The following is a 12,602-nucleotide window of genomic DNA, read 5'->3' on the forward strand; positions in this document are numbered from 1 at the left end:
GACAGACTGAAGGAAGATCCTGCTAGGAAGTCCAATACTAGATTGAGGTTCCATAGGGGGACTGGCTATTTTAAAAGTGGTTGGAGTAGTTTAACCCCTTTAAGGAAACGGGCCAAGTCCGGATGTGCGATAGACAGTTTCCATTCACATCGGACCAGAAGCAGGAGAGGGACTGCTACCTGGACCTTGAAGGAGTTGAGGGACAACCCTTTCTTCAGGCCATCCTATAAAAATTCCAGAATCATGGGAATCTTGGCCATTCAAGGGGGCACCCCGCGGCCCTCACACCAGGTCTCAAATATTCTCCAGATCCTTATGTATGCCAGGGACGTTGAGAACTTCCGCACGCGAAACAAGGTGGAGATCACAGCCACCGAGTAACCACACTTCTTCAGGTGAGCCCTCTCAAGAGCCAGACCGTAAGAGAGAATCGAGACGGATCTTCCTGAAGAATCGGGCCCTGCTGGAGAAAGAATCGGGCCCTGCTGGAGAAGGTCCCTGTGTGGGGGGAGGCACAGAGGACTCCCCACGAGGAGCCTTCGCATGTCTGCTACCATGGGCGTCTGGGCCAATCCGGGGGCCACTAGGAGGACTAAATGTCTGTGGTGTTCTATTTTGCGGATGATCTTGCCCAGTAGAGGCCATGGGGGGAAGGCATACAGTACGTCCTTCTCCTCTGGCCAGGTCTGGACGAGGGCGTCGATCCCTTGGGAGTGCTGTTCTCGTCTGCAATTGAAGAACCAGGGGACTTTCGCATTGTGAGATGTGGCCAGTAGGTCCATGGCTGGGAGGCCCCAGCGATTTACTAGAAGCCGGAAGCCTTTGGTCGACAGCGTCCTTCCCCCGGGTCCAGGCTTTCCCTACTGAGAAAGTCCACTGTGACGTTGTCTTTTCCTACAATGTGAGAGGCCGAGATCCCTTGTAGGTTTAACTCTGTCCATTCCATAAGGGGGTCTATTTCCAGATACACCTGATGGCTCTTGGTTCCTTTCTGGCGGTTGATGTAGGCAACCATTGTTGCGTTGTCTGACAACACCCAGATCGCTTGCCCCTGGAGCCTGTGGCTGAACTGCAGGCATGTTAGTCTGACCACTTGAGCTTCCAGGCAGTTTATGTTCCAGTTCGCCTCTTCCTTGGTCCACTGTCCCTGGGCTGTCAGCTCCTGACAGTGAGCTCCCCACCCTCGGACGTTTGTGTCTGTCATGAGGACGATCCAGTTCGGTGGTAATAGGCTTATGCCGAGAGCATACCTCCATTGGTAGGTGGAGGCGAATCGGGTAGTCTTGGGACAGTGGGTTCCAGCATGACAGTAGGGAGTGTTGGAGAGGACGCATGTGGGCCTTCACCCACGGTATTACTTCCAGTGTTGATGCCATGAGGCCAAAGACCTGAAGATAGTCCCACACCTTGGGGTGCATTGTGGTTGTCAACCGGCATACTTGGTCCAGTTTCCTCCTCCTCGGGGGAGGGAGAAAGACTTTGTTCTGCTTGGTGTTGAATCAGGCCCCCAGGTACTCTAAGGACTGGAAGGGTTTGAGGCTGCACTTCTCCATCTTCATGACCCAACCGAGTTCCTGTAGGAGGGACCTGACTTCGCCCAGATCAGTCAGTCGTCCAAGTAGGGGTGCACCAGGATCCCTTCTTTCCTCAGTGTTGTTGCCACGACCACCATAATTTTGGAGAATATTCTGGGGGCGATTGCCAGACCGAAGGGTAACGCCCGGAACTGGTAATGGTGGCCCAGTACCGCAAAGCATAGAAAATGCTGGTGGTCTTGATGGACTGGAATATGAAGGTGGGCTTCGGAGAGGTCCAGGGAGGTTAAGAACTCTCCCAGTTGCACTTCCATTATGACGGAGTGGAGAGTTTCCATGCAGAAGTGCAATATCCACAGATGACAGTTGACGCTCTTGAGATCCAGGATGGGCCAGAATGAACCCTCTTTCTTGGGAACAATAAAATAGATGGAATAACGCCCCGTATTTACTTGGTGTGCAGGTACCAGAGTTATAGCCCTCAGACTGAGGAGCCTTATCAGTGTGGATTCCACTGCCAGTTTCTTGAGCTGGGAGTGGCAAGGTGATATCATGAACCTGTTCCAAGGGATGCTGCAAAATTCCAGAGCATAGCCTTCTCCTATGATGTCCAGTACCCATTTGTCCGACATGATTTTGACCCACTGCTGGTAGAAGAGGGAAAGTCGACACCCTATCTCCTCTTCCCATGGATGGGTCAGCCCAACTTCATTGGGAAGATCAGGTCGAGCCTGAGCCCGAACCTGTCCCTCTTTTGGGTTGCCGGTTCCGAAAGGACTTAGACCTCCCCGAGGGTCAATGTGACTGGAACAACGGGTTTCTGTAGTGCCAGAAGTTATGAAAGCCCCTGACCCGATCCCTCATGGAAGAAGGGCACTGAGACCTCTTTTTCCTGACTTCCGGTAGTTGAGGCACTGGAGATTCGCCCCACTTACTGGCTAGCTTCTCCAACTCGCTTCCGAATAGGAGGGATCCCTTAAAGAACATCTTTGCGAGGTTCACCTTGGAGGTTGCGTCCGCTGACCAATTCCGCAACCATAGCTGTCTTCTGGCCGCCACCACTGAGGCTACTCATCTGGCCAAGGTACGCATGAGGTCTGAGCTTGCATCTGTCAGGAAGGCTGCAGCAAGTTCAGTCGCAATTCCGTCATGTGCCCCAAAGCTCTCTGACTCTCTCAAGAGGAGCAAGCAGGAACGAGCCACCAGGGCACAGCAGGAAGTAATCTGCAGTATCAATGCTGTCATGTCAAAGGCTTGCTTAAGGATGGATTCTAACTGCCTTTCGTGAGCATCCTTCAAAGCCGCCCATATCTCAACAGGGATGGTTGTTTGCTTCGAGACGGCACAGACCTTGGTGTCCACTTTGGGGAAACGCAGGCGTTCCTTGACCGCTGGGTACAGAGGATACAAGGCCTCCAAGGCCCGACCTCCTTTAAAGCTTGCCTCCAGGTGTCCCATTCCAGGTCAATCAACTCCTGGATGGCTTCCAGCATTGGGAAATAGCAAGAAGATTTACGAAGAGACACCAGGATGGGATTCTTCTTTGGCTCCGCCATAGGGTCCATGCCTGGAACTCCCAGAGTCTTCAGGGTCTGGGAGACTAGTGCAGGTAATTCATCTCAGTGGAAGAAACAAAGCATGGTCCACTATGGTTCCAGGCCTGGAGGGATTCCCCCATCCTCCAGTGGATCCCCATCATCATCCTTGGTATCTGGGTCCCTGTCAGGGATACTCTTGGTTAGGCATGGCATTACTCGAGACTCGCAGGCAGAGACGGGAGAGTGAGGCCCCCCCCAGTTGGGGTTCAACCCGGGTAGGGACTGGGGCTGACTGCGCCTGAACAAAGGCTTGGAAGCCCTGAAAAAATTCCAACCAAGAGAAGGCCACCGGGTCCATATTTGTCCCGGGGGGACCAGGGTAGGGGCCACTGAACTGCCCTCTTCCGGGGAGGACACCGAGCTGGAATCGCTCAGGTCCTGGGAGCTGCCAGATAAGGTCGCGGCTGACCCTTCCTTCAATTGGGATGGGCCAGGCTTGGAAAATTTTTGAGAAACCAGCCCTCCCTGGGCCTCCTCACAGTGCTGACACAGGCAGGGTTCCAGGTCAGACTGTGCGGCTCTAATATGGCAGGCCGTGCAGAGAGAGTGTCGCCTGAGCTTCTTTGCTGCCATGGCCATAGCCTGTGTGGTTTGTACATTTATCCGGTTATTGTCTATCAGGCGCGCACCGACTCGCCTCAGCGCACATATGTCTAAGCGGTCGATTGTGCGCAAAGTTATGCGTGCAGTTATGCAAGCGGTTGTGCACATACTAGCACATACGTTATGCGCACAGAAGGTCGGCCCATACCGCGCATACCGACAGCCGAAGAGGGAAAATAGTGCCGTACCAAACCGCGTGCAAGATGGCGCCGCCGTGGATCGCCACGTGGAGAGTTGACCCATCGGAGGGGCTGCTCAACCCGCTCAGAACCCCCTTCCTTCGCCCGAACGGAGATCGGGAACGAAGTCGGTACGGCATGTCGAGCAAGGAGATTGGAGGAAAGACTTACCGAAGCCTTTCCACGTCTCTGGTTCTGAGGAGTTCCTCTCTACTTACCTGGTCTCAGCGCTTACTGGCTGAGCACAGAGACGCTCTCATGCTGCGGGAGGAGAGGGCTTTGGCCTTCACCACTGCGCTTGGCTTCTGTACCCGCTGCTTTTCAGCTGCTTCAGCAGCTAAATCCATGCCGGGAACCTGCTACCGGACCAAGGCACTCCTCTCAGGGATCTTGGAAATCACCTCAGGAATTCTCCACTGGGGAGGAACCCTTAGGTATCACCGCAGGAGAGCAGGGCTCAATCTTCCTTTAAAGTGAAGGTAAAAAATGTCTTTCTTTGGATTTGTGCTGTAATCCCACTTATACTGTGCCTGTGTGGGGATAGTGTCCGCATCTGATAAGAGACGGAGTGATACTGAAGGGCTGAGGTCACTGCAAGAGTATATCTAGAGTGACGTCAGCTTTGAAACCTGACTCTGTCTCCCATCTGCTAGCAGAGGAGCACATAACCCACTGGTCCTGAGTCCATCTGGCTACACGCTAGGAAATCACTTTCTGCGTTTCAAGCATGTTTTGAAAATGTATTTATTTGTGCCTGATTAAAGTGCAGCTTATTCCTCTGGTAGATTTGGTACTGCTCCTCTGATGATGTGATCTTTGGCTTATGTGGTTTGTGTTTTTTATGTGTTTTGGTATTACTAGTAGTAAAAGCCCATCCAAAGGACAGTGAAATAGTATGAAGTGTAGAAAGTGCAGTATTGAGATGTGTGGTAGTAGAGCATGCACTCTGAGCTCGGGGGGTAATTATGTGGTAGTAGAGAGTGGATTGACAATTTGCTTAGGGGCGGATTTTAAGAGCCCTGCTCGCGTAAATCCGCCCGGATTTACGCGAGCAGGGCCTTGCGCGCCGGTGCGCCTATGTTCCATAGGCCTACCGGCGCGCGCAGAGCCCCGGGACTCGCGTAAGTCCCGGGGTTTTTCGAGGGGGGCGTATTGGGGGCGTGTCGGGGGCGGGGCCGATCGGCGCGGCGTTTTCGGGACTGACGCAGCGTTTTGGGGGCGGGCCCGGGGGCGTGGTTTCAGCACGGGGCGGTCTGGGGCGTGGCTGTGCCCTCCGGAACCGCCCCCAGGTCCCGTTCCGGCGCGCTAGAGGCCCGCTGGCATGCGGGGATTTACTTCTCCCTCCGGGAGGCGTAAATCCCCCGACAAAGGTAAGGGGGGGTCTAGATAGGGCCGGGGGGAGTGGGTTAGGTAGGGGAAGGGAGGGGAAGGTGAGGGGAGGGCGAAAGCAAGTTCCCTCCGAGGCCGCTCCGATTTCGGAGCGGCCTCGGAGGGAACGGCGGCAGGCTGCGCGGCTTGGCGCGCGCCGGCTACACGAAATTGGCAGCCTTGCGTGCGCCGATCCAGGATTTTAGCGGATACGCGCGCCTACGCGCGTATCTACTAAAATCCAGCGTACTTTTGTTTGCGCCTGATGCGCCAACAAAAGTACGCTAAGGCGCGCTTTGTGAAAATCTACCCCTTAATTTTCATTCAGATAGGGAACGGAGCAGGAGAGTACAGGGAGGGAGCAGGGTGGAGCTCAGTTTGCACACCAGAGGTGCAGATGTGGAACAACTTTCCTCTTTATTATAGTTAGATGTTTTACAGAAAAATGAAAAGTAAATAACCGCACAGGGATCTCGCAAGCAAATCCCTTCATCAAATTAGCTACAAGCAAAACATGGGGATGTCCCTCTAAGATTAAGGGATCATGGATTTCACACCTTCAAAGGAAGGGACTTATTTCTCAGAGAAAAAATTTGGCATGCTTCACCAGAAAAAAAGTAGTTATGGCTACAATATTGAACGAATTCAAGAGCAAACTGGTGGGTTCAATGGTGCATCTGCACACTAGAAAAAAGCACCAATCCAGCGATTATGAGCCCATCGCCAACAATTTTTTTCACCGCTGCAGAATGAGCTACAGAGGCAGTTATTTTCCCCTTCCCCACATTACCACACGGAGGAAGAGCTGTCAGGTGATCAGGAGAAGGTTGGACTCAATGGGACCCCCCCTGACGTTCTTCCAACCTACTCAACTCTATACATGTGTGGAAGCGCAGAGTAACCGATGACTGGACGACTTTATAAGTGATAAATCGGCAGATTACCTTCACTGCCGGGGGGGCTCGCTGTATCGCACTCCGCTGATCCCTCGTGGTCCGAGGCTCCGCACTCTTTTTCTGATAAACTGTTGTCTTCTGCCAGATTGTCTTCTCCTCCCTCCATGTCACCAGTGGAACCTTGAAACACAACACAGGGCTTTAATGAATGAAACGGGAATTACACAAGGCAGGGACCCACCTCAACACAGGCAGCAAGCAGTGCAGGATAGTTTGTACCCAGGGAGGGTCTCTCTCTCTCTCTCTCTCTCTTCTGAACATTTTCTCCTCATCAAAGGAAGTAGAAAAGAGGGGAAATGAATGATTTTGGTGTTCAAGTGTAAAATAATATATGACCATCCAGCAAGCCGTGCTGTGAGAAACATAGAAATGATGGCAGAAATAGACCAAACGGCCCATCCAGTCTGCCAAGCAAGCTCCCACATTTATTTTCCCATACTTAGCTGTTTCACCGACCACCAAGTTCCGGGCCCTTGTTGGTAACTGCTTGATTTGAATTTCCTGCCACCCCCTGCCGTTGATGCATCAACGCCATCTCAGGGCCCCTTTTTCTGCATCCGTTCATTTCATGTCGGTCACTCTCACCTGGAGAGGAGCAAGTTCTCCCGGTATCAAGTTTCAAACTTGTGCTAATTCACTGAGGACTGTGACGGACGATAAACGGTGCCAGAACACTGGGTGCCTGCGCACAGGGATGCCACACACCATCACCACCGGGCTCCCTGAAATAACTAACAGTGATGAGAAAGACAGAAAAAAAGAAAAAAAAGCTGAAAGAATCCATCTGGAACTGAGAGGGGAGGGGTGGTGTGTGATCCTCGATCGGGAGACCCACCCCCTCTGACATCACTGAGGACTGTGACGGACGTTAAACGGCGCCAGAACACCAGGCGTCGCACGCCGAAGGGGGCGCGACAAAGGGGCACTCCCCTTTGTGCATCCCATAGTGTTAGCCATTCCCCATGTTCTTTTATATCCCTTGTTAACAATACCCATATTTAAATGTTTAATGTATTTGACAAAGGTAACGCATGAGTGCCTGCAAATTTTGTTTAAATGTAAACCGATGTGATATGTAAAATCGAACACTGGTATATAAAAATAAATAAATAAATAAATAAATAAATAAATAAATAATGTTGGCGTTGCATCAAAGGTGAATCATAAGGCTTAATGGTTAAGGGTAGTAACCGCCGCATCAAACAAATTAACCCGAAGAAACAAGGAGGAGTATAGTGGGAGGCTAGTGATCGGAGGACTGATGATGCCACCTGCAAAAGCACCCCAAGTGGTGGCCAGGAGAAGACAAGAGGGCCTGTCTGCCATTTCTAACAGCCCTCGTTCTTCGTGTGCCCTTCCCAGAGAATGGACTATTTTCCCACTAGCGGCAGATTTTAATTTTGCCCTGCTGTGTTAATTCTTCCTCTGCTTCTGCCTTTCCTTTTCCTTTTAACTTAATACCCAGAGAAAAGCGTGCGTGTATCTTGGACTCGTGGTAACAGATTGAAAAAAAAAAAAAGAGGCTGAATTAGCACAAGTTTGAAACTTGATACCTGGAGAACTTGCTCCTCTCCAGGTGAGAGTGACCGACATGAAACGAACGGACGCAGAAAAGGGGCCCTGAGATGGCGCTGATGCCCATTCCAGAACCAGAGATCCCATAGCAAATGCAGAGAGAACGTGCAAGATTCTGCGGGGGCAGGAGTGTCAGTCATGGCTGTTAAAACCTTCTGTTCCCTTTTTTTAGTGTCTTGGAGACCTCAGAAGCGAGTTCCCAGGACTCACTGCCTCCTTAGCTTCTAATGTGCTGTGTGCAACCCCCCAGCACTCCTCGGTGCGGCTCTCTGGTCCCAGGCCCTACATCAGCATTCTGCCAGCGATGCCATCGCACGTCTCGTGTAATTCATCAATCACATCACGGGGCTTGCCGAAAACCACTCGCGCAGGTTACTGGGCGGACGTGTGCATTTTACAGCCCAGAGCGGCGTGTTCTTCTACTCCAGTTTGGAAACACTCATCTAAATAAGAATAAGATCCTGTTTAAATATCTGACAGGCCCTAGCAGGGGGGGGGGGGGGGTTAAAGAGCAGCTGGAAGATTATGGAGATAAAGACTTAATTAAAAAGACATTTTACCTCCGCAAGAGTGCATGAAGAAAATGGATGAAAGAAAAGGAAGGAAACCATGCCAGATTTGATGTAAACTAAAATTATGAAGTTCTTAACTTTCCTAATTGAAGCTTTTATTATTATTGTTGTTATTTCCATCATCTGCATAACGGCAGCAGGAATGCTGTGCATCTCACAGTGGCAGTCCATCAAGCTAATGAAACAGATAAGCAATTTAATATTGAAGTGAAAGCTCCCTTCCCAGGTGCCGCTGTCATCCGAGCACTTCCAGGAAGGCAAAAGGTAAAGAGCATCTGCACAGGGCGCTGGGGCTTTCTGTCACTGCTGGTAGGAATGGAAAAGGATGGAATCAGGAGCTGCTTTTGCTTTGTCACCCAAGTTTTGAGGTTTGCTTTGAAATGTACAAATTGGGGTCAACGAACAAGTAGGTGAGACTTGACTCAGTGCATCTTTGATTCAGCTTTCAAGAGCTTTGCTCCCTTTCATCAGGACAGCTGGGCCTTAGGATGATGCGTGCGTCTTCACACATTACACGGAAAAGAGGGCTGGCGGAGGGGAGATGCTGATAGTGGGTGACAACGCTGATATCCTTATTAACAGGCCGATGCAATAATCTTGGCGCTAAGAAAATGCGCTGGGTTTTTTTAGCACACATTTTTAACACCTGGCTTATTTTTTTAAACTCCCGATGCAGTAAATTAATGATTACACTAATGCATCGGGAGTTAAAAAAAAATGTGCAAAAACTTTAAAATGTGCGTTTGGCATAGGCCGAATGCACATTTTAACTCAGGAAAGGAGGGCAAGGCCATCCCTGGCAGCTATGGTATAAGTGGCAGCAGCTGCTACTTAGCCAGAGAAGCCAGTATTTATCTGCTGACATTTTAAAACTTTTTTCCAAAACTTTTTTCCTCCTATTTTTTTTTTAGGAGTTTTAAGTGCCAGCGCAGTAGTCCTGGAACCTTAACTCTGGCTCTGACCTGGAGTTAAACTTCCAGCGCTATAAAAGGTGCACTGGCCAGATGCAGTTTTTCGGCATGGGGGGGGTGGGTACCGCTTAATGCCCTCCCCATTAGGAACACGCATTCTCTGCACGCAGAGCTCCTTGCTGCCTCGGGAGTCAGTTCTGCGCACGCTGAAGTGCAGGCGAAAAGGTGATTTCGACCGAACGCCCCTTTCTGCATCAGCCTGTAAGTCTTTCTGTGTTCGTTTGATCATCTTAACTTCAAATGGTTTGCGTTCTTCTATACAGCAGACCGTGGGCTGAATACATTGCCATTGACTTGTGTTGCTTTGAGGTACTATTACTATTGCAAGCAGACAAGGCAATGGGCGCTGAGTGAGTGCATCCCAGAATACGGACTGTGCCCCTCACACATCTGGTCACTTCGCCACTTGAATCGGGAGAGGTTCCAAGGCACTAAAGATGTACAGATGTTGTATCACCTCGTAAGGGTGGAAACAGGAAGGAACGAGAAAATTACAGACCCGCTAGTTTAACATCAGTGATGGCGAAAGTAAAGGAAGCACCACGGAAGGACAGAAGCCCATGGATTACAGGATCATAGACCTCATGATCTCACAAGCAGACTGTGATACATTACAGGAGGACCTTGCAAGACTGGAAGATTGGGCATCCAAATGGCAGATGAAATTTAATGTGGACAGTGCAAGGTGTTGCATATAGGGAAAAATAACCCTAGCTGTAGTTACACGATGTTAGGTTCCATATTAGGAGCTACCACCCAAGAAAGAGATCTAGGCGTCATAGTAGATAATACATTGAAATCGTCAGCTCAGTGTGCTGCAGCAGTCAAAAAAGCAAATAAATGTTAGGAATTATTAGGAAGGGAATGGTTAATAAAACGGAAAATGTCATAATGCCTCTATATCGCTCCATGGTGAGACCACACCTTGAATACTGTGTACAATTCTGGTCGCCGTATCTCAAAAAAGATATAGTTGCAATGGAGAAGGTACAGAGAAGGGCAACCAAAATGATAAAGGGGATGGAACAGCTCCCCTATGAGGAAAGGCTGAAGAGGTTAGGGCTGTTCAGCTTGGAGAAGAGACGGCTGAGGGGGGATATCATAGAGGTCTTTAAGATCATGAGAGGTCTTGAACGAGTAGATGTGACTCGGTTATTTACACTTTCGAATAATAGAAGGACTATGGGGGCATTCCATGAAGTTAGCAAGTAGCACATTTAAGACTAATCGGAGAAAATTCTTTTTCACTCAACGCACAATAAATCTCTGGAATTTGTTGCCAGAGGATGTGGTTAGTGCAGTTAGTGTAGCTGGGTTCAAAAAAGGTTTGGATAAGTTCTTGGAAGAGAAGTCCATTAACTGCTATTAATCAAGTTTACTTAGGGAATAGTCACTGCTATTAATTGCATCAGTAGCAATGGGATCTTCTAGGTGTTTGGGTAATTGCCAGGTTCTTGTGGCCTGGTTTGGCCTCTGTTGGAAACAGGATGCTGGGCTTGATGGACCCTTGGTCTGACCCAGCATGGCAATTTCTTATGTTCTTATGTTCTTATGTAAGATTTTGCCAAACAATTCTTTGACCTTTGATGAGATGACCAGAGTAGTAGATTTTGGTTTGGGGGGGGAGGGGGGGAGTACAGATGTGGCTTATCTGGATTTCAATAAAGCCTTTGGCATTGTTCCACATAGAAGCTGGTGAGCAACCTAACCAGTGAGGGAGCTGGAAGAAAAATTGTAAACCGACTGAGGAGAGCTGGTTGAATAAGAAGACAAGACGTCCACTCTGGGTGAAGGAAAAAGTGACCGGTAAGGTGCCACAGTGTTGCGCACTAAGCCCTGGCCTCTTCCATGTCTTTCTAGGTGACGCTGTGGATGCCTTAGAAGGAAATGTGCACAGTAAACATGCCAGAGGGGAAAGATAAAATGAAATATGACTTTTAAAAAACGTGGAAGAATGGTGAAGGGCTTGGCGACTACACTGTCAGTCAAAAAATACTGCATAATCCTGCATATTGGGTGACTGCATGGGACCTAGTTTTAAGGAACTTTTAGCTATTTTAGTTGTAGTAGGTTTTTTAGAGTTTATGTAATGATGTATTTATTATTTTAATTGAATGTTGATATTATGTTGATGATATTGTTATTTTGATGCTGATATTTTGTATGTTATGAGATTGTAAACCGATGTGAAGGTTTGGTCCGTACACCGGTATAGAAAAACTTGAAAACCTCACAAATAAATAAATAAAGCGGCAGACGGGAGAAGAGCACAGTTGGAGTAAGACCTGTGTCAGCACAATAAACATGGGAGGAATAGGCATCCAAAAACATCTTGTATGTTTCTAGAACTAGTGCAGATGAAAACATGAGGAGCCCACTCAGCCGTTATCCGGCTGAGCAAGTTAGCCGGATAAACTTATTCAGCTAACTACAGAAAAGCCAAATAGCTGTCCTAGACTTACTCAGCAAAGCCAGATAAGGCTGAATATCAACACTTATCTGGCTAAGAGAGTCTTTTACTAAGCTGTGATATGACTACAACATGCATGAAACACTGTTTATCGCATGGTACAACCATATGCGGTGATATCTAATGACATTTGGTCAAAAAACCTGCCCCTATGGTAGTCCTGGGGGAATTCTGCACTTCTGCAGAGCGCAAATTTCCGCCCCCCCCCCCCCCCCCCCCCTGCACAGAACTGCCAAACTCTGCACAGAAAATGGCAGACCCCTGGCATGCCGTGAATGGAGCGCATGCCGTTTGCGGCAAAGATGAAGACCCCCATGTGCCACAGGACGTGCTCCACTCGCGGTGAAGATGAAGGCCCCGGTGAGAGTGAATGTGTGTGTGTGTGTGAGAGGAGGGGGAAGGGTGTGTGAGAGGAGGGGGATGGGAGGGTGAGAGAGAGGAGCAGGGGGGGGAGAAGGAGGGTGTGAGAAGAGCAGGGTATGTGTGAGAGAGACCAGGATGGGTTAAGCAGGGGGGTGTGAGAGAGGGAGCCTATATGAGAGATTGTGAAGGAGTGTGTATGTGTGTGAGAGATGGGAGCTCATGTGTATGGAAAAGGATCGTGTGTATGTGAGGGTGCTAGCCTGTGTGAAGGGATTGTGTATGTGTGAAGGAGTGCATATGAGAGAGACATAGGTAGCCTGTGTGAGGATGTATGTGTGAGAGAGAAAGGGAGCTTGTGAGGGTGTGTATGCAAGAGAGAGGGACCCTGTATGAGGGGATGTGTGTGCGAGAG

General features: G+C 49.5%; 1 protein-coding gene across 1 annotated transcript in view; it reads right to left on the minus strand.

The window, feature by feature from the left end:
• Positions 1-12,602, minus strand: part of ZFPM1 (zinc finger protein, FOG family member 1) — a 253,909-nt gene that overhangs the window by 163,333 nt on the left and 77,974 nt on the right. The window contains exon 2 of the mRNA XM_029608649.1: positions 6,228-6,359. Within this exon, the coding sequence (XP_029464509.1) occupies positions 6,228-6,359 (132 nt within the window). The remainder of the gene's footprint in view (positions 1-6,227; positions 6,360-12,602) is intronic.

This window comes from Rhinatrema bivittatum, chromosome 7 (assembly GCF_901001135.1).
Source record: "Rhinatrema bivittatum chromosome 7, aRhiBiv1.1, whole genome shotgun sequence".
NCBI classification, from domain to species: domain Eukaryota; kingdom Metazoa; phylum Chordata; class Amphibia; order Gymnophiona; family Rhinatrematidae; genus Rhinatrema; species Rhinatrema bivittatum.